Source organism: Solanum lycopersicum, chromosome 4 (assembly GCF_036512215.1).
Source record: "Solanum lycopersicum chromosome 4, SLM_r2.1".
In the NCBI taxonomy this organism is placed as follows: Eukaryota; Viridiplantae; Streptophyta; class Magnoliopsida; order Solanales; family Solanaceae; genus Solanum; species Solanum lycopersicum.
The window spans coordinates 62236433-62259120 of record NC_090803.1 but is presented as its reverse complement, the minus strand read 5'-3'; the positions used below and the strand labels follow the sequence as shown (position 1 = coordinate 62259120).

The 22688-nt window shown below is 29.8% G+C and overlaps 2 protein-coding genes and 1 non-coding gene across 3 annotated transcripts; 1 reads left to right on the top strand and 2 right to left on the bottom strand.

Moving 5' to 3' along the window:
- Window positions 1-1232: 1232 nt before the first annotated feature.
- LOC544153 (phospho-2-dehydro-3-deoxyheptonate aldolase) lies at window positions 1233-4706 on the bottom strand. Its single transcript, NM_001247489.1, has 5 exons — window positions 4050-4706; window positions 3426-3703; window positions 2914-3190; window positions 2574-2819; window positions 1233-1690 (listed from the first exon to the last, which is right to left on the bottom strand). Exons 1-5 carry the CDS (start codon window positions 4614-4616, stop codon window positions 1433-1435), a joined length of 1626 nt encoding a protein of 541 aa, NP_001234418.1. The 5' UTR covers window positions 4617-4706; the 3' UTR covers window positions 1233-1432.
- A 13086-nt stretch (window positions 4707-17792) lies between these two features.
- On the top strand, window positions 17793-17866 carry TRNAV-CAC (transfer RNA valine (anticodon CAC)). The gene has a single exon. It is a non-coding gene; the product is annotated as a tRNA-Val (tRNA).
- Window positions 17867-18313: 447 nt separating this feature from the next.
- On the bottom strand, window positions 18314-21196 carry LOC101261513 (protein EXORDIUM-like 2). The gene has a single exon (XM_004237886.5). The coding sequence runs from the start codon at window positions 19369-19371 to the stop codon at window positions 18442-18444; it is 930 nt and encodes a 309-aa protein (XP_004237934.2). The 5' UTR covers window positions 19372-21196; the 3' UTR covers window positions 18314-18441.
- Between the last annotated feature and the right edge of the window lie 1492 nt (window positions 21197-22688).

The following is a 22688-nucleotide window of genomic DNA, read 5'->3' as shown; positions in this document are numbered from 1 at the left end:
AATGACCACTTGATATTTATAGGATTCATTTTCCTAAAAATTGTCCAAATACTAATGTCTGATTACACTCAGATTGGCAACTGGAGTATATCTAAGTAGGTCAACAAAAGTAAAGAAAAAGACAACCTTAGCAGTAGCACTTTTATTTGTGTTGAAACTAAAAATTTCACGTGTTATCTAAATTTTCTAGGAAAAAAAAATGGAAATAGCCACTCAATCTATGCTTCATGGAGACATACTTATACTATATTAAGGTTCTATTACTTTCTAAATTTATTTTTATAAGTAATTTTCTATCTCTTTTTGGCCTATGTGGTACTAGCTTAAAAAAAAATTCAATCAACATTGGACTCACAAGATAGTGTCATGTAGGCCGAAAGGGGTAGAAAATTATTAATAAAATAATTTTAGAGGAAATAAGACTTTAATATAAGCATAAGTGTGTCCCTGAAATTTCAGATATAAATTGAGCGGATACTTGTGCATTATCCCAAATTTTATACAACATCTATAAATGATGACATATTATTCACAACTTTATTTGTACTAGTGGTTATTTTTTGATAATTTGATTCAAGACATCTTGCTCCTAATTTATAGTCAATTTTTTTGGCTTAACTTGTAATTGAATAGCTCCTCACCGTGTTTTTGCATATAAATGCATTAAACATTATTATTACAAATAGCTGAAGGGAATGTTTATTAAATGAGAAGTTGTAAATGCTCGGACCAATAATCGTATATAAATATTTATAGGTTTAGCCGCTCTAGAACTTGAAGCAAAATTAGTTTTTTCACTACTCACTTGATTTAAATTGGGGTTGCTCGGACCGATAAGCACTATCAGTCTCTAGGTTGTTAGTTCGAATAAGTAAAAGAGGATAAAAAGAGTGTGAGTTGTTAGAGAGGGAATAAAAAAGGAAACTTGAATTTCCAGATCTAAAATCTTGACTTGCATAGTTGGAAAACAGGTAAAGAATATAAAATAGATTACTACCACTATATCTCAATATAAAATATGTTTAATTGAGTGGTAGGTGGCCAAATCCAAGGTATAATTGGAAGGCATATTCTCGTTTGATCTATAACTATGCCAACAACCAAACCCACCAACAAAAAATAGAAAAAATTTCCAATTAGAAATATATAAGTACTAAAGAAATATCAAGTAGATGGTATACACACACTTGTCAAATGAAAATAAAGGCCAAAAATAAATTTAGTAGACATATATAGAGTAACTTCCTTGCTTTATTGCTTAGTCTCACCAAACTCTCATTACATTAAAACAATTTCAGTATGCACGTAGGGTAAACATAACATATATCCTCCAAATAGGATTTAAGAAAATACAATTTTTTTTAATACAAACATTCATAATATAAGTGAAGAAGTAAATAAAAAAAGGCAGTACTTGAACATTTCCAAATATCTATTGCCCTAATGTGCTTTGCGATCCGAGCCTCCTTTTCCTCAAACGTTCTGCGATAATGAATGAGAGCTCAAGGGATTGAGATGCATTGAGCCTAGGATCACAGTGAGTGTGGTAACGTGAGCTCAGATCATCAAAGGTCACAGTTCGTGATCCACCAATGCACTCTGTGACGTTTTGGCCTGTCATCTCAAGATGAACTCCTCCTGGGTGGCTTCCTTCTTGATCATGAACATCAAAGAATGCTCTTACCTCAGCCTGTTGCAAGAAAGAGTCATGTGAGATATGTGCTTTGTTTTATAATGTACTGTTTTCGCAACTGTAACATAGGATCTCAAACTTCCAATCTATTTTTTGGGGGATGTAGCAATGGAAAAGCTTTTCATTTAAAAAAAAAAATAGGGGCCCGATAATCAAACTCATCGAAAGGGACAGACAACAACCAAACCTACTAAAGTAGTTGCATACATTTTCTAAATCCACCATCAGTATAGAAAATATATATATTCTGTTGACTGTATCACTGAAGAAACCCTTTCCAAGCTCCACCAACCCACTATGCTCAATTTCTTAATCATGATCTTGCCACGAAATGACAACACTTCTTCCTAACAGCTACCCATGTTCTCATCATTGATGGTCAACTGGTCCATTTTGTATCACAATGAGAAAACCTTATTAAAGGACTACTAGTTTTTAGTCTAGACCCCACATGTGGGATTACACAGTTTTTGTTTTTTGTTGTTAGTTTTTAGTCCTAGTCTTGCATTCTATTAACTACCTACTGTGTCACCATATATGGTTGGAAGATCCATATCATTAGCTTATCAAATGATGAGAGTAGTTCAAGGGAGTGGACCCATTGAGCAACCCCCAGTGCAATGAATGTTATCATACTAGAACTTATACTTTGATTTTCTGAGTGACCCTTTCAATGATTTATGAGAGTGCACCACTTAATTGGATGCAATGATTGATCAGTACAGACGAACTATGCAATTTACTTAAAGAACTATTTTATGAATTTAAGGGTTGTCCATTAAGAGTCGCCTCTTTAATTATGCTTATCTTATTGAACTAAGAAAACTGATAATAAGGATATGACAAATAAGGTATTTCTGAACCTGGCGCGAGTACTTACCCTGATGGAATCAAAAGGTCGAGTTTTTAGACCGCATGGAGCTTTGATGGTATTTCCGTGCATAGGATCAGATACCCAAGTCACAATTTGTCCTGCTCTTCGGACTGCCCTGATAAGATGAGGAAGCTTAACCCTCATGTTTTCTGCTCCCATTCTGGTAATTATTGTAATCCTTCCAGCTTTGTTTTGTGGGTTCAAAATCTCAATGAGCTTGACCAATGCACTTGGGTCCATCTTGTCACTCACCTGCAACACCAAGTCTCATAAGCCCCCAAATTCAACATTCAAAGAAAGAAAAAAGAGAAATTACAGAAGATTTAAAGTACAGCACTGCAGTCACCTTAATACCGAGAGGGTTGGCAATTCCTCTCAAGAACTCAACATGGGCACCATCCAACTGCCTGGTTCTCTCTCCAACCCAAAGGAAATGAGCAGAGCAATCATAGTGAAGGCCAGAAGTTGAATCCCGGCGTGTTAGTGACTGTTCATAGGGCAAAAGTAAGCACTCATGAGATGTCCAGAACTCAGTGGTTTTCATAATAGGATGGTCCATTGTAAGTCCAGCTGCAGTCATGAAACCAAGGGCCTCATCCACTCTACTAGCTAGTTCACGGTACCTACCATGTCAAAAGTTGCATTATTAGCCCACAAAACTAACCACTCAACAAGAACTATCTTAGTTAGAAAATGGAGATCAATTGTTAGCTAGTCCTGAATAGCATGCACAAAAGAGCACCTTTTATAGCCAATATGGTACTAAGCTCTTTAGAATTTACTAAGTATGTCATAAAATATACTTCTTCACATTAGTGATGTATTTGTAAGTGATAGGAAAAATTCAGAGGAGCATACCTATCACCCTGCTCACTATGCTCTGTGAAATCCAAGTTCCACTGATTGATCCTCTGCATGGCAGCATATCCTCCAGTAGCAAAAGCCCTCAACAGATTCAAAGTAGCTGCAGATTGGCAATAGGCCCTGATCAGCCTCTGAGGGTCAGGAGTCCTGGACTTGACATCAAATGCATCTCCATTCACATTGTCTCCCCTGTAACTCGGCAGCTTTACACCATCCTTCTCCTCAAATGAATCTGATCTCGGCTTTGCAAATTGCCCAGCCATTCTTCCAACCTATACCCAAGGAAGAACCTTGCTTAATACAAGCATATACTTAAAAACATGGAAATCTACAAATAAGTAAACGATAAAAACAGTCGATGCCAGGAATCAAGTTAGATTCATTTCCAGCAGGATTTTAGATTAGATACTACAATTGTAAAAGGTACCTTACCATATATATTCATGTTACCAAAATTCCACTTAATTTAAGGTCTAAAAAGTACATATAAAGTTAAAAGCTTACAGGAACAACAAACAAGCAAGAATCTAATATATAAATAGGGTATGAAATTAAAACACAGAGAGAGAGACAGAAAAGCCAAAAAAAAAAAAAGTAGAAGAGAAAAAAAGATTTAACCTTGATCACAGGCATCTGACCACCAAACATAAGAACAGCACCCATTTGAAGAAGGATTCTGAAAGTATCCCTAATATTATTAGCATTGAATTCCTTGAAACTCTCGGCACAATCTCCTCCTTGTAACAAAAACGCCCTTCCCATAGCAGCCTCACCAAGTCGTTCTTCAAGGCTTCTAGCCTCACCAGCAAAGACGATAGGAGGGAACTCATCGATCGTCTTAAGAACAGATCTAAGCTCCTCTTGATCTGGGTATTCCGGTAGCTGAAGCGCCTTCTTAGACTTCCAGCTATCCACCGCCCATTCAGTTTTGGTCACAGCCGGAGCCGGAGCCGTGGTTGCAGTGGCCGCCGGTGGAGAAGACTTGGTGGGCTTATCGGAAACAATGGGGTTTTTGTTTGAATCAGACGAATGAACCGCTGCGATAGGTTGAACAAATCTAACCGTTTTGGTTGATTTGTTGGAGAAAAATGCATTCTTTGAAGGAGAAGACAAAAGGGGTTGATTTTGAAGCAAAGATTTGTTGGAAAGAAGAGAGTTGGTAGTGGTATTAGTTGAAAGAGCCATTGCTATTTTGTGAAGAAAAACAACACAAAATGTGAGTATTTATGAAGTGTAATTTTCTTGTTTGGGCACCTTGTGTTATGGAGAGAGATGGATGGATGGGTACCTGAAGAAGAGGAAGCAAATGGAATGGGGTTTTATAAGGAGGTTTTTGTGTATGGGGAAGTGGTCGAAGAAAATGGTACAAGTGGACAATAGTTAGGTAAAGGGTATTTTAGGAAAAATATGTGTTACTCAATTTGGACTGCTACAAAGTCTATGTACACCACACCTACTTAAAAATCTAATTTTTATTTATAATAATATGTATAGTAATTAAACTTAACAAAGTGAAATACCATCATTTAGAATAAGTATTTTCTTTCTTTCAATGCTTTCTTATAAAACATGATTTAAAAAGTTAATAGTGGATTGAATATTTGTTCGATCAATGTACGAAAAATAGATATGGTGTATGCATGGAATTCAATGCTAAAATTAAGAATTTAAAATTGTAATTTTTATGAAATGTTATGATTGAGTTTTAAAACGTGTGAATGAAAAATGAAGAGTTGTGATTTTTTTTTAAAAAAAAGTTTCGACTTTTATCAAGAGTTATGATTTTTATGTAAGGTTGTGATCTTTTTGAAATATTGTGATTTTTTCAAAGAATTGTGGCCTTTCCGGTAAGGCATAATTAAAACATTTTCACACTATCATTTGTTTATTATAAATTGAGTGAAAAAAAAATTGGGACTTCCCATATTATTACTAATCTACTATTCTAGGTATATTTTAATGTCGTTGAGTGGTTTGATGGTATCTTGGTTTTAGCTATCGATACACCGGTGAGTAAGATCGTTCTATCTTGGGAGGATATATTTCATTAACCTCGAGTACTTGAGGGAATAAAATCTTTATGGAACATTGTGCATATAATGTACTTCAATTTTCTTTCTTTGAGAAAAATATTTTGTACTATATTGTTTCTAATATGTTTCTGATTACTCATTTTCTCTGCTTGTTTTAATTTTCTAATTCTGAAAATACTCTTTAAATTTTGTAATTTCTTATTAAAATTTTCAAAATTTTTATTTGAAGTGTTTTATGAATACGAGATGAATAACAATAGTTTATAATAATTGAGAATCTTTCTGAACACTTGAAATTATCAATTAATTTTGACCAAAACTAAAAACGAAAAAAGGTGAGAAAGCTAAAGAAATTCAAATATTTATATTTTTTCCTGCCTATAATGTGTTTTAGTTGCTATTATTTGAAGATAAAAAATGATTTTTATAATATTAAAATTGTGACTTACGTACTTTTTATATAAATTATATTAATTTTGCTACGCAAAAATTAAAAGAAAAGATAGTGAGTGTTCGTGAGAGTGTGTATTTGTATTTAATCAAATGAATTTCGGATGAACCATATTATACTTCTTCCTTTAACTTTTGTTTATAATTTGTATATTATGTATTAGTGTGTGTTCCACCCTTCGAATTTAAAAGGGGTGGGGTTGTGGTCCCTTAACATACATGTTTAACTTAGAGGATTAGAGGAGTAATCAATATGTGAATGCCAGCTTATGATTTAATTTACTTTTTTTAAAAAAAAAAAACATAAGAGCCACTTGTGAGTTTATTAGGTGAATAAGCACTAACTCACGTAATATTAATATGCATTTACAATTTGAAACTTAATCATATGTAATTAAAGTTGATAATTTAATATGAACAAAGCTAGCAGTGCCTATTCATTTTATATCTAATAACGCCTATTAAGTTAAATCCAACTACTATTACCATTTCATATTAAGAATTGTTAATGTATTTCACATCGTTTAAAAAAAGAAAAAATTAAGATATAAATTAGGTTTAACTTTTCATTTTTAATACTTATTAATTATTATCAAATTTATATTAAAATAACTAAACATAAAAAAATAACTAATTTCAATACTAACTAATGAAGGATAAAATTTAAAAAGCATTCTAAAAATAGTCTTCAAAATTAAACAATTAAGTTCCTTTTAAAAATAAAAAATATCTCAATAATTCAATTTAATATGAAAAGAAGGGAGTAATATATTATCTTTGTTTACGAAAAAAATTGTAATCAAAGTTGGTAATTTAATGATTTACCAACTCTATTTCCTCTTCTTTTTAACCTTTTTCTTTCATCTTATGGATAGGATACCCAAAACCTCTTTTTATTTTTTATTTTTTAGTTTTCACCATTATGCTCCACTTTATATGTACACTATATATAAAGAGACTATTATTGAGTGAATTAATTTATTTGCTTTGCCTAAAACTTTTTTTATAATAATGATCTTTAAAGTTCTATGCTTAAGATATTAATGTCCAAAGTGACATAGGAAGTCGAAAATTTTGACCAACCTTATACGTTGAACCTCTCTTTATTTTTTGAAAAAAAAAAATTGTTTTTCTAGCGATGTCACTATTATTTTCTTGTACATAATTATATTTTGGTAAATTGTTGATGTCACAATGTCTTCATCAACTTCACCAACTTATGTATCTCTTGACTAACAACAACAAAAGGATCTATATAGTCTTCAATTCACCAACCCCATTTTCTTTCTTTGTATTATATTATATCTTCCTTTATTATTAATAGTAATGTATAATATCCATTATATTTGGCAACTTTACCAACTATTTGTTGGTCCTCTTTCTAATGAGATAGCTTATCTTCTCCATTATTAAATAATGGTCAAATTTCAAAACTGTATTGAACTCGTTTCCAAACTTTGCATAAAAGCAAACGCGAATTAGGATTTCAATTTTATAAATTTAAAATTAATAAAGATAAGTTTAAATAATAAAAGAAAGTTAAGTTTTGAATTAAATATTTATACATATTTAATGATATTTTTTATGCAATTAAATGAAATTTATAGAACTTGACTGAACCCATGTGATTATTACAAATAAGTAGGTGTGTGAGGTGGGGGTGGGAGTTGGGGAGCTACCCTAATGAGAATTGTATCATTTGTTAAGGTGTTACAAAAGCCTCCTAAACAAGTCAATATAAGCAAAGCCTTTTGTCATGGAGTGAAAATTAGATATTTTTGTGGTTTGACATAGAATTTTTTTTTAAAAAAAATTGAAATATTTGATCGTAAATACTTTTTGTGTTCACTTTCTTTTACTTGCCAACTAGTTTGATTTGATATACCCATTAAAAAAATAATTAATTATATAGGTATTTTATTAAATTATTCTCTATTAAATGATGTATTGAAAAATAATTTGAAAATAAATATTTAATGTTGAGGTAAAATATGAAAAAAAATATTGTCTTTTCTTGATATGTCATAACTCATAAAGTGATAAGTAAAAATAAAAATTTATTTTAAAAATAAGAACAAGTAAAAATGAATAAATTATAGATATTTGTATCACAATAAATTAATCATTTTTAAAATAAATATTATAAAATTCATAAAAATATATTATTTTTTAATTAATTAAAAAAAAATCATATAAATTAAACAGAAAAGCCTTAGGAATCGCAAACGAATAGAACCACATTTATGTACTAAATAAACTATAAAGAAGGAGATGTGTGGGAAAAAAGAAAATCGTCGTTAAAACTTTTACAAGCTGGTATCCGTCCACTTGTAATTTCCTAGTTAATGGCAGGAAAAACTTATCAATTAAAAGGGTTGCGGTAGTTCTGAGGTAACGATAAATATTTTTTTTATTTTTTAGCAATAAGTTAGCTTTTGAATTTGAACTTTTGATATTTTTTAGCGATAAGTTAGTTTTTGAATTTGAATTTTTGGGATGAAATTATTTTTGTACAGAAATTTTTTTTCACACAATGTAGGACTTGAGCCTTTGGTGTAATTAAGTTTCTGTCACTCTTATAATTTATTTTTACGAGTTAAATATTTTTTAATTTGATTTTATATTCTTTTTGTCTTTTTAGACGAATTAAGAAAATATATATTTTTTTTATTATATTCTCAATTTATTTATATTGCTTCAATATATTTTAAAAATATAGTGAGTTAATATGTTGGAGTCTTATTATTTAATGAGAATAAAATGATAAATTTAATATACTAATTATTATTTTTTAATGTGTTAAATTAATATTTGACAAGTAAATTCGAACAAAGGGAGTACTAGGCATCGGCTAAGATTTTTATTTTATTTTTTTAAAAATAAATAAATAAATTTGAAGATCCATGATAATTATGAGCGGATATTGTAATTAATGTGTCTTATCATTTTCTTGCTAAAGACTTTATAGGCAAGTGCCAATTGAATTATGATTTCCACGTTTGTAATAGATTTTGCCCCCCAAAAAAATGGAAAAATCATGGAGAATAGCAAATATTTAAATTATAGTGAATGTTGGCCACTGTTTTTGTAATATTGTGATTTGCAGTTATAATTTTTTAAATCTTGCTATATTTGCTTAATATGTAATTAGAATTATGTATGATTCGATATTTAATTGTATAAATCTATAATTTGTATAGCTTATTCTAGTTATATGTATATGATTTGTAAATTTGAATCAATTAAGCATTTACCTATAATGGTGAATACTGCTCATTGGAGAAGAAACATGTGAAGACTGATAGAGAGAAAAGAATGCGTATTGCTTTGATCAACTTGAACTTTACAGCTTGTGATCTAATCTATTTATAAAACTAAACAGATAAATGAAAAATAAGCAATCTAACTACTTCATGAAAGTTGCAGATAATACACTAACAAAGTTCTAACCAATTCTACTGACTATAGTAATGTGGACTAACTAACAATTGGAATAACAATTAAATGGAAATGACTAATATGACTGATCAATATCTTAATACCCCCTCTCAAGTTGGAGTTGATATCAAAACAGCCAACTTGTCCAGTAGAGTGGTATGTTTAATTCCAGTAAGGGCCTTAGTGAGCATGTCAGCGAGCTGGTCACCCGTGCCAATGTGATGTAAAGAAATAAGGCCTTTGTGAAGCTTGGTTCATACAAAATGACAGTCGACCTCAATATGCTTTGTATGTTCATGAAAACTAGATTTCGAGCAATATACAGAGCAGATTGGCTATCACAATAAACTGGGAAAGGTCTATTTCTAGAAATGGTGAGTTCATTAAACAGTCGATCCAACCAAGTCAACTCTCCAACTACCTTTTGTAGGGACCTGTATTCTGCTTTAGCTGAATAAAGTAAAATGTTTTCTTGCTTTTTGAATTTCCAACTAATAGGACTAGAGCCTAATAGCACAATATATCCAATGACTGACTTCCTCGAATCAGGACATGTAGCCCAGTCAAAATTACAAAAAACTTGCACCTTGTAAATCATCAGTAGATGTCATAAGTAAGCCCAGTGTTGGATCCTTTTTAGGATACCTGAGCATAGCATGTGGTAAGCAGCTTGCATGTGTGACTCTCTAGGATGCTGCATAAATTGGCTAAGATGTAGGACTCCATGGGCAATATCCAACGTAGTATTAGTGAGAAATTAAGCTTCCCAATCAGTTTTCTGTAGGATCTAGGATTTGATAGAAGTTTACCCTCATTATCTCTAAGTTTAATAGTTGCATCAAGTGGTGAAGTAAAGCTGGAAAATTGAGTGCGCTGGTACTCTTTTAGAACATCTAAGGCGAATTTCCTTTGTGAAATGATAACTCCCATTGCAGTATACAAAATTTTTAGACCTAAGAAGTAATGTAGCTTTCCTTGATCCTTAATCTTAAACTGATTGTGTAAGAGCTCCTTCAAGTTGTTTATCTCTTCAATATCAGTACCTGTGAGCAATATGTCATCTACATACACAACTATAAAAACAGTGGAAGATTATTTCTTTCTGAAGAACAAAAAATAATCAATCAGAGAATGAGTGTAGCCCCTTGATCTAAGTGCATCAGACAACTTGACATACCGTTGTTTAATGGCATGTTTCAGTCCATACAAGGACTTGTTCAACTTGCACACTAACACATATTCAGGAAGTTCAAGATCTGGAAATGGTTGCATATAAACTTCTTCATGTAGATCACCATGAAGAAAAGCATTATTAACATCAAGTTGGTAGATGTTTCAATGTCTTTTCACAGCAATAGCAATCAAAGCCCTCACAGTTGTCATTTTAATAACAGAAAAAAAAAGTTATTGTATAGTCTATATCATAGCTGCATCCTCATATGAAAATGACTCACAATCATTAGAAACATTCAAAACAAAAAACTGACTATCAGGATATAAGGTTTTAGATCCCACATGATGATGATTAGAAAATGAGGTATGAAGGGAAACATAAGGTTCTGATGTGGTAGGTTGATGTCCAGTATAAACATAGTCATTGAGATAGGCTATGGTCTTGGGAATTCTAGTAGATCTTCTTAATGAGGGCACATGATCGTTGGATTGGTGATTAGTAAAATTGGAATGATCTGCTGACATAACTAAAAATGTGACCTCTGTCGTTTCAAGACCATTATGCACATTGTTCATAGGAGGAATGATAGGCAAATCAACAAAAGGTTCAACTGTAGGAACAAGAGAGTAATCAAATACAAAAGATGGTGAAGAATTCAATGTGTTTGAATGAGATTTATCAATCATAGAGAATACATGAATCTTGTGAGTGGTGAGATTGAGTACATTATAACCCTTGGTACCCAAAGGGTATCCTACAAATACATGTGGGCTACTTTTTGGATCAAATTTGATTCTATGGTGTATTGAAGTGATTGGATAGCATAAACAACCAAAGCTTTTCATATGGGAATAATGAGGTTCATGGTTATTTAGGAATGTGAAAGGAGTTTTGTTGTGGAGATTAGTAGATGGAACTTTATTAATGATAAATGCTGCTGTTAGGACACACTCGCCCCAGTATTTCATAGGTAGTTTGGATTGAAACAGCAAGGCCCTAGCTGTTTCTAAGAGGTATTTGTGCTTTCTTTCTACCACACCATTTTGTTGTGGTGTGTATGGACATGACTTTTGGTGGAGTATGCCTTTGGACTGGAAGAAAAGAGTAGATTCATAGTTGGTGAATTCTAAACCATTATCTGATCTGATTGTTTGAATGGTGGTTTTGTACTGATTTTCAACCATTTGGACAAAAGCCTTGAGAATGTGCAAAACATTACTTTTGCAACTCAACAAATGTGTCCAAGTAGACCTACTGAAATCATCCACTAAGGTTAGGAAATATTTGAAATTGTCATGGGTTGTTACATGATAGGATCCCAAAAGGTTAACATGAAGCAGTTCAAATATTTTCGTAGTGTTGTGAGATTTTGATGGGAAAGGTAACCTAGTTTGTCCACTACAGAATGGTTGTTTTGAACCAAACTTCACATGAATAGTGGATATATTTTTCATTTTGACAAATGGTACATGTCCAAGTCTGTAATGCCACAATAGATATGTGTTAACATTCTGAGACAGTGGTGATGCCACAGAAATAGAAACAACATTTTATTATTATGAATGGTATTCATTACAGTTGAAAAAGAAATACATGGAGTAATGAATGGTAAATGAGTACATGAACATGAATAGAAATGTTTTAATATTGACAACCTATTGCATTGCTAGAAAAAGAGTGACTATTAGTTGCTAAAGAAGAGACAGGCTAATTAGTTGCTAAGACTTCTTTTGTAAACATGTTGAGCACAGAAAGTAGAGTCCATGGTGTGCTCTTCCAATCTCCAGAGGCCTCTTCATAGAAATGCCCTGTAGCATACAAGATGAATCAGAGAAAATAGCAATGCATTTGAGGTGAGCTAATGGAAATTAGATTATATTTGAAGGATGGAATGAAAAGAACTTTGTGCAAGCAGATGAAATTTCATGAAGAAGAAGAAGAGAGAAAGGGAGGAGGGGGGGGGGGGGGGGAGAGGGATGGTTGAGGAAGATGGGTTTTTAATTTTTTTGATAATTATTATTTTAATTTAAATATTTTAATGTAAAAGTTTCATTCGCTGTCAAACGTTTGTTGTCACATAAATTTCCAACTCAGCATTATCAATGATACATAAGTTCGGTCATTGGTTAAATGGGTTTAATATATTATGTTCTGATGATTTTAGGGGTTCAGTTGACAAATCGTTAAGTAGAAGGATCCAACTTACAAATAGAGTTAAGTACAAGGGTCTTCCAGATCATTTCGCCAAATTCCTAAATGTATAAATATGAAATATATTTGCTAACACTATTTGTATATCCGCAAGCGAAATAAAAACGGGCAAGCGAAAGATTTAAATATTTTAGTATAAAATAACTTTTTCATTCGCTGTCAAACGTTTGTTGTCACGTAAATTTTCAACTCAGCATTATCAATGATACATAAGTTCGGTCATTGGTCAAATGGGTTAAATATTTTATGTTCTGATGATTTTAGGGGTTCAGTTGACAAATCATTAAGTAGAAGGATCCAACTTACAAATAAAGTTAAGTACAAGGGTCTTCCAGATCATTTCGCCATATTCCTAAATGTATAAATACGAAATATATTTGCTAACACTATTTGTATATCCGCAAGCGAAATAAAAACGGGCAAGCGAAAGATAAACCACGCTAATATACAAATCAGGGCCTCCATAGTAAACAAACCTATATCCATGGAGGATAATTATGGAAACTATAAATATAAAGCCTTATTATATCTAAAATATGTTTGCTATTTCTAAAATTTGTTTTTTTAAAGAATTACTTTATTATTATTTTAACATAAATTGTTCCTCCCTCCATTTCAAATTAATTGAATTGTTGAGGTGTTTCACACCCTTTAAGAAAAGAAGATTAAGACATAAATTGAACATAACTTTTTATTTTTATCCTTATTAATTATTGTCAAATTTATAATTAAAATAACTAAATATTAATTAATCATTAATTTCAATACTAACTAACAAAGGATAAAATAGAAAAATACTCTAAAAGGAATCTTGAAAATCAAACAACTAAGTTAATTTGGAAAATGTCTCAACAATTTAATTAATTTGAAATGAAGGGTGTATCAATACATTAAACATAGATTGAGAAGTTTTAGAATTATTTCATACTTTTATCAAATTATATTTAAGGTTTTTTTTTAAAAAAAAAAGAATTGTATTGGGGTTATATACAATATGTTCAATACAATTCTTTTTAAGATGCAAGAGAAAATCAAAATGGCCTACTCGGTCAAGTTAAATCATTGAATGTTCATCATAAGTCGATTACAAATTGAGGCGTGAGACTTTTATAACTAAACAAGGAAACAAAAACATTTTCGTACCGTTTGAATTGTTCAAATCTATCGTAAGACACTTTACTCTGTTAATTTTTTTTGTTTAATTATGACATGTTTTTTTAAATCATTTTCTTTAAAAAAAATAATAACGTATCTCTAAATTTGTAAAATAATTAATTTTACCTTTGTTGTTTTATATTTTTAGTTAGTTAGAAAATTTTATAACCATACGACTATTATAATATAATCACAAGTTGTATAATTTTTCGTTTTCTTCTTAAAGTGCACATGTCAATTTAAATTAGGGAAAATTATATCGAATGACAAACATTACTAAGTAATTATATGATCGGGGTATAGTTTAATTTATTTACTTTTTATAATTATAGTTTTTTTTTGCTATAATTAATGGGGTCCACCACCTATTATATAACCAATAATTAAAAAACTTTTTTTTTATTTTGTATATAATTTTACACAAAACAATATTATCTCTCCTATTGATATTCCATCTTTTCCTCCCACAATTAATACTTCTATCCGATTGAATTTCAAATTGTCCAAAATTCAATTACTCCCTCCCGAAGTTGAATTCAATTTTAATAGGTACTCCTAAATTTTAATCGTTTTCTTTTTTTTTCCTTATGAAATAATCGATTGTTTGTTCTTATTAGATCTCAAATTAGTCACAGAATGAATCATCTTCATCTATGAGGATTATCAGAGGTATTCTATTGCATGTCAATTTTGTTGACAATTTACAATCGTTTTCAATGGGGTTGGTTCATCTATGAGGATTATCCGAGGTATTCTATTGCATGTCAATTTTGTTGACAATTTTGAACGTTTAGCTTAAATTATGTCATTGTCTATATTTATTGTTAGCATATTTAACGCTTCAATTACAAACCACTTTTTAAAATAAAATTACATAAATAAAAAACAAAAAAAACCTTATATACAAAATTAAAAATACCTAAAATAACTAAACTATATCTATAAAATATAATTAGATAAACTATATCCATATAATGTTATTTAATCAAATAAAATTGTCATTTGAAATTTTCCCTTAAAAATATGCCAATTTGATAGAATAGTTGTTTATGCTGTTTTTTTTATCCTTTAGCCGCCTATGATAATGTAAATACAAAAAGACCCACCAACTAAAATGATGGTGCTAAGAACCTCCAATAAGAGAGAAAAAAAATTAAAGGCACTTAATCATCACGTTTTTAAAAAGGTTAAAAGAAATTTAAAAAAAATATCAAAAAAAGGTGCTAAGAATGTAACATCAAACCTAGAAGAGCAGAGGTTAGCACCGTTTCGTCATAAATTTTAAAACTGAAATTATGTTTAAATATATATTTTATTTAAAGAATATTTGATATTTTTATTATGAAAGTCTTTAATTCAAAAACTGATGTGCACTAACTTTTAAAAAATTTGAAATACTTAAAAATTATATTTTTAAAATTTGATAAAATTTTACGTCAAACTTCATCATAGTGCTTTATATATTTTGTGTGCTAAATATTTGATTTTTAATATAAATATTAAATATCAGTCACAGAACAAGAAATCAAATATTCAAATATATACGTGGGTCCAGGCGTCGAACCTAATTACACTAAAACCATTGTGGTAGTAATTTGTTAATATTAAAAATGTGAATGGAAAAGGAAAATACAAGTTTTTTATAGTTCACGTGCTAGATTTTTATTTTTATTCTTTTAAAAAAATATGTGCATGTCGTGTTGTGTTTGTAGAGGCGATACTCAATTTAAACAAGTTAAGAAGTAAAAGGTCTAGAAAAGTTGATGTAAAAGTTTTAAAGTTTTTTTCTTAAAAAAATTTACGGAAGGTAAATTGAGTTTTCACTAACAAGGTGATAGTTCAAACAATAAATTGACACAATTTCTATTTTGATAGTTTACTATAAGATCGACAGAGAATTAGAGATAAAAAGATTACGAGAAGTCTTTTTCTCTTTTATAGCTTTGTAGATGCAAATGGTATGATATATATTTTATAGTGCTAGATCGAACTTATCAAATATCAATTAAAAATAATATCTCAATTAGCATAAGCCCATTATCAACTATTCACGTAAACTAATTCCTAGTGTTTAATTCATGGTTTTCTCTTTAAGTTGTTCTATAATTTGCCCTTAGCAATAGGGATGTTTGATATCAAACCGCAGTCGATAAGTCAATTGCAAAATTGTCTTATTAGTTCATTAGTATTAGATTATCGAATAAATAGTTGATAAAATGATTAAACTTTTTATATTTAATGGTTTCTTAGTATGGTGTGGATTATTCAATTTTCTTATCGGATAAATCATTATTTTATTAAAAGTTACCATACTTACAATTCTAACTTAGATATATTTACATCATTTAAAATTTTTTCATGAATAATTCTATACTGTTAGTCCCAAAGTCTAAAAGCTTACTTTTCCGTTATTAACTATTATAATACTGTTAATCCATATTTATTTTGTAATAAAGAAGAATTTTATAATTTAATTCCATTCAAAATAATGAAAAAAGTTATTTTTAAAGTTACGTTCATGGAGAAAAAATGTCAGAGATTGGCTAATAAACAATTCGATGACCGTTCGATAATTGTTAATTCGTTATAGAATCAACCAATATTTCATAGGTTGACTAGCAGATTAATAAATTTAGAACTTGATATATAATAGATCAAACTGTTAAGCAAAATTATCCGCGCCTAGGTGGACATAAGTTCTTTAAGAATGTGGATCCATAAAGTCTGATATATTATTATAAAACGAAAATATAATCTTTAACAATGTAGATCCATAAAGTCTGATATATTATTATAATACGAAAATATAAACTTATATCTTGCAAAAACATTAAGTACATCGAGAAACAAAAAATTAAAGATCACACAAAATAAGAGCAAAAGTAGAAATGGCCCAATCTCCGGATCTTTGACAATCGTCCACTGAACATGCCCATTATGGCCCATTGTTTATGAACTTTTTGGGATTTCGAAGCCCAAAATCACATACTTAGACGCTTTGTTCTTAATTAATAAAGAACTTCCACCTTTCAATTTTTAATCATAAATCGAAGATTGATTTTTTTTTCAAACAAATAATATGCATATAATTAGAATCTACACAAAAGTTTCAGAAATCACAGTGTCTTGATTTCAATCATTTAAATAATAAATAAATGAAATTAAATAGAAAAAAATGATCAGTGAAGATTCATTTAATCGATCACAACTTATTTATGATCGTGACAGAACTGTCAATTGTTGTTTGTTATCTAAACAATATATGAAAAAAAAAATGTGTGATTTCCTAAGCAGTACTATCCGTCCCAAATTTTTATATGATAAGATTTGACTGATTCTAGAATTAATTAAAATAAAAAAAAGAATTCTGTAATATATTAGACTCGTGTGTAAATTAAAGAAGAGACGAGTTTTTTTTGCACATTTTTTTCACTTTCGCAAACTTTACTCTTACGTCATTTTAGATAATTATTTGGTTGGTCAGCTAGAATTAATACCATATGAATATTTTTTACATTTATTCAATAATTAGAAAATAATAAAGCATTATAGGTGTACTTTTCGAGTAATATGATTTGATTAACTAGTACTAGATAGAACATATCAATTGTAAATTTAGTTAAATGGCCAATTAACTAGGAAAAAATTAATATATAATAATATATTTAATGTAATTTTATAAGCGTGATCTGATAATAATGTGATTTATGTGTATGCAATTTTATTCATACAATCTGAATATAAAGGAGTTATTTTCGATCGACTCCACTCATATAAAGCAAAGCAAACTGGAATATGAGTAATCTTTTTCTTAATAAGTTTTAACATATGTTTCATTCTTTTTTTTATTATTATCATTGATTTTTTTGTATGCATAAATTGCCAATTCGAGGACAGAATGTCTGGGTGGTGTAGTCGGTTATCACGCTAGTCTCACACACTAGAGGTCCCCGGTTCGAACCCGGGCTCAGACATTTTTTATTTTTTCGACTGATTCTTTTCGATCCATATGAAGGTATTTTTTCTATTGATATTTCTTTCGATTCATATTAAGGTATTTTTTCGATTGATATTCCTTTCGATCCATATTAAGGTATTTAGAAGTTGAAATTGAACCGAGATACAATAATGTAATTAAAGTTTATTGTAACATATTTTTCAGATTTCACATATTTTACATTTTAAGTATAAAATTTAAATAATAACAATCACCAATTTATTCATTTTGAAAAAACATATATAATATCCATTTATCTTGTACTTCTCTTTTTTTCTTAAACGTATTTAATAAAAATTTATAATTTTATATTAGTATAGTATTGTAAAACACACAATTTCCAAATCGAATAAACAAATAAATATTACAATATATTTACTTTTCTTTTTCTTTCTTGTACTTCTCTTTCTTTTTTATAAACGTATTTGATAAAATTTTATAATTTTATATTAGTATAGTATTGTAAAACACACAATTTCCAAAATCGAATAAACAAATAAATATTACAATATCTTTACTTTTCTTTTTCTTTTATGGCAAATATATGTAATTTCACACGAGTGTCTTGCACTTTGATGTTTTCGGGTCCCACATAGCAGGAAGCAGATACTTTCGCCCATTCATACCCGGCGCATTATAGCTACCACCCGTTTTTTTATCCAGCAAAACCATACCCGGATATCCAGGAAATGCACCCGACCCGAATATCCCGGTGCAAGCAGACACAGCTTCTAAAGGCGCGTTACCTGGGCCTTGAAAATACCCGCCATCAAACGGATTCGTAACGGTACCCGCTAAAACAGTCGCCAAGTTAATAATCATTCCGTCAACTCCCACGTCTCCGTTAGGTGCAACTAACGGCGTAATCTGTGGTCCCACAATCGGCTTTTGGAATGGCCACGCGCATTGACCCGGACACTGACTCGCCGAGTTACCCACCCATGCATAAGCAAATTTACCCGCTTTCTTCAACCGGGTCGACCCGTGCATGCCACATCGGTTCATGCAAAAGTCGTCGACCCCCACATCCGTCGCCGTCAATATGACAGCAATGGAGTTGACCCGAGTAGCCTTAGAAGCCAAAGATTCGAGTTGAGGGTCTTTCAGATATTTCCCTAGAGAATATTTTTCGTCGAAAATTTGTTTTCCTAGGGAAATAACCGACGCACCACCTTTGTACGCTTCGGTGGTGCTCCACCACGACGCAACGGAAGGTGGTGACTTAATTTTCTTGGTCTTAGGGCTAAGAGATCGGATGAAATCGACGATAATCGAACGCTGTACGGAAGTGAATTTTCCGTACCATATAAGATTAATCGTAACGTTTCCTTTTAATAGAGCCCCTTTATGGTATTTTAGGACAAGGGGCTTTTCTTTAACTAGAGCAAGTATTCTTGAATTGGCTAAAGAAGGATTAGGGAAAAGAACAAAGAGTGAAAATAATAAGATGAAAATAGTTACGATAGGCTTAGAGGATTCCATTGATAAGAATATTGTAAGAGGATTATTTTGTGTTGTGAGTTTGACAATTATATTGAATTACGTCTCTCTATATATATGAGGGAAGGTTGAGAGAAAGTGCTAAGAAAGTCGATAAAATAAAAGGGGAAGATTTGGTATTGTTGAATAGGGGTGACGAGCATGTTGGGGGCCTGATAAAATAAGTATGAAAAATATGACGATTGAATAGTTGACCTAAAGAATATTAATGAGCAAATTGCACATTTTTAGGTTGAAACCGTGGGATAGTAGCTAGTATACTTAAATACATATAATATATATATGAATATACAATAGCTAGTTCGAAAAGATGGTAACAGGTGGAGGTGTTTTGTGAGTAAGGGAGAACATTTCAGATTAATAAGTCAATTTATACTAATATTCTTCCTATAGATATATATATTTGTATTTAGGAACATTTGTCTACTCTAATACGTAGAATCTAACATTTTCAATCAGAAAATTCAAAGAATAGATGTAGAGACTAGAATTTTTATTTACAGATTTCAAAAAATAAAAATGGGAATTTTTTAAAATGTCAATATTTTAGCATTTAAGAGGACTCATTAGCAACAATTTCAATATTTAGTAAAAATGTCATTTTAGTTTGTTATGTATCTTATTTATGTTTTTATTATTTATTTTTATTTAAAGAATATAATTATTTAATAACAAAAAGGAGAAAATTAAGGGGGGAATATTTCAAAAAAAGGCAAGCATCCTTAATATATTCATTCCACAATATATTCTATTTATATTTATTATAGTTTTTTATTAGTTTGTATTCATTCCAATAGGTATGTCGAATTTATCTATATAGTCATTTAAGAAATATATTTGTATTTTCATATATATTTTCCCTATATAGTTTTTTTTTCTTCAAAAATCCAGTATGTATTCATTTCAATATGTATTTCTATTTATTCTAGTTTTTATTTAGAATTTTGTATAATAATATATAAAATACATAAAATTAGTATGATGAAAAAGTGAATGAAATATAAAATTGAAAAGAAATAATTGAATATTTTGTGTACTCATTCTTAAATAAAATACATAACTAGTTGACATACCTTTAGAATAAATACAAATTAGAAAAAAATGTCAAATTCAGTTGACATACCTTTATTAGTTTGTATTCATTCCAATATGTATGTCAAATAAAATGTAGCTATTTAAGAAATACATTTTTATTCGTATATATTTTCACTGTGTATTTATTTTTCTTTTCAAAATCTTGTTTCCTTTTCTAAGTCGTATTCATTCCAATATGTATTTGTATTTGTATTCGAATACAAATAAACTAATAGAAAGTTGTTCTTCTTATAAATAAAATACATAACTAGTTGACATACATTTGGATGAATACAAATTAGGGACAAATACAAGATTCATAAACCATGCAACATGAAATTTTTAATAAATACAAATATTGATAGTATACATAGTGATTTAAATACAAATTAAGAAAGCATACCAAATTCTAAAAAAGAACTATAAATACAAAACAAACTAATAGAAAATTGTTCGACAACTATCCGATCTTCGTCATCTTTTTCAAGATCCTCATGAGTAGACAAAGATTCTACATTTGCGTTCTAAAGTTGAGGAAGGTTTTGCACACCAATGAGTCTTGTAAATGTTCTTACCCTCTTTCTTCCCTCATTTTAGCAGCGGATCATACATTATACACTATTTGTTAAGTAATAAATAAATTAAAGGATGAAAAATCACTAGAAATTGGTTGATTAAAATGAATACCTCTAGTAAGCCTCTTGGATTCAGCCATTGAAGAGTAAATCATAACGGAAATTGAAAAATACAAACAACATTTTTTAAGATTTAAACAAAAATAAAATTAGAAAAGAAATCTGAAAATAGGATAAAGATTAGAGATACCTTAATCAAAGAGATTCTTGTTGACTCAATTTTGGATTAAAAAAACAACCAAAATATATGACAAAAAAATATTTGCAACTTGAATGTTGGAGGAAAATCAGAAAAGATAACCACGAGAGAGAAAAAAAATTAAATGAGAGAGAGAATTAACAATTTGAAAAGATAAATATGAGAGAGAATCATAAGAATTAATTGAAAAAGAGAGATAAAATAGGAAGAAAATTGGGACACATAAATTTTTTAAATAATGACATTTTTGACATTATTGCTAATATTTATACTTAATATGTTATTTATTTTGACTAGCTTACTAATTTTTCCAATAAAGTGTTACTAGGGTGGGCTGAACTTTCCCTCAACTTTTTGGATGAGCTACTTTTGAGGCTATTGATCTTCTTGAGTTTATTGTTACAAGTCTACAACTTTGCTTATAGTAAAAATACATTACATCAAGAATAATTAGCGAAAATCAATTAAAGACAGTAACTTAATTGTAACTAAATATATATATTTATAATTTCAATTAGCAGCTTTTGTGCCGATAGATTTTTTTAAGCACTCTTTATAAATATATATATTAATTGTCGCTAAAAAATGTTTTTGTTATCGTAATAATTGCTCCATCACTTTAAATTAAATAAAGAATTCAAATTATATACTTTTATACTATTAAAATTTAATCGGTAATATGAGGATATATTAAGAATTGCATTTATAATATTTAGGCCAAATACTTAAACATATCTCTAAATTTGTTGGGTTTTTCTCCTTAGGTACCTCAAATATGCTATTTTCCTACTGAATCATTGAACCACCCTATAATTTGTTCCTTTTAAACATCGTTGGCTAATGTGGAATCAAATTTTGTGAGGAATATTGATAGAGGATAAATCTATTGTTTCAGAACTCATTAATCCAATAAATAATGAAATTGTTTGAGAAACAATTGTGTTATATTTCAAGTCATTTGAACACGTTAGAAAACAAATGAGACCAACACAAAGTTTGTCTTTATTCCTTCAATCAAAATTATTACCATTTGAACATAATTGAAGACACTTGCAATAGAAAAATCCGATCAAAATCAACCAACAATGTTTAAAAGGAATAAATTATGGATTGTTCAATGATTTAATAGGAAAATGACATGGTTGAGGTATCTGAAGAAAAAAATCCAACAAGTTTAATGATTTGTTTATGAGTTTTATTATTTATACTCCACCATCTTGACTTGAACGATGACATAAAAAGATTAGTTTATCATTCCTTCCTTCACTTTAATATGTCTATTGTATTAAAAACGGAAAAGGGCCTAAAATACCTTTAAAATATCAGAAATGGTATAAAACTATCCTCCATCTACCTATTGGCTCCAAAATACTCTTCTCATCCACCTATTC

Coding starts and splice junctions, on each gene's coding strand:
- LOC544153 (NM_001247489.1), bottom strand. CDS start 4,616: ATGGCTCTTTCAACTAATACCACTACCAACTCTCTTCTTTCCAACAAA. Junction 3,704..4,049: donor GTCAGATGCCTGTGATCAAG/GTTAAATCTTTT, acceptor CCTTGGGTATAG/GTTGGAAGAATGGCTGGGCA. Junction 1,691..2,573: donor GACCTTTTGATTCCATCAGG/GTAAGTACTCGC, acceptor TTCTTGCAACAG/GCTGAGGTAAGAGCATTCTT.
- LOC101261513 (XM_004237886.5), bottom strand. CDS start 19,371: ATGGAATCCTCTAAGCCTATCGTAACTATTTTCATCTTATTATTTTCA.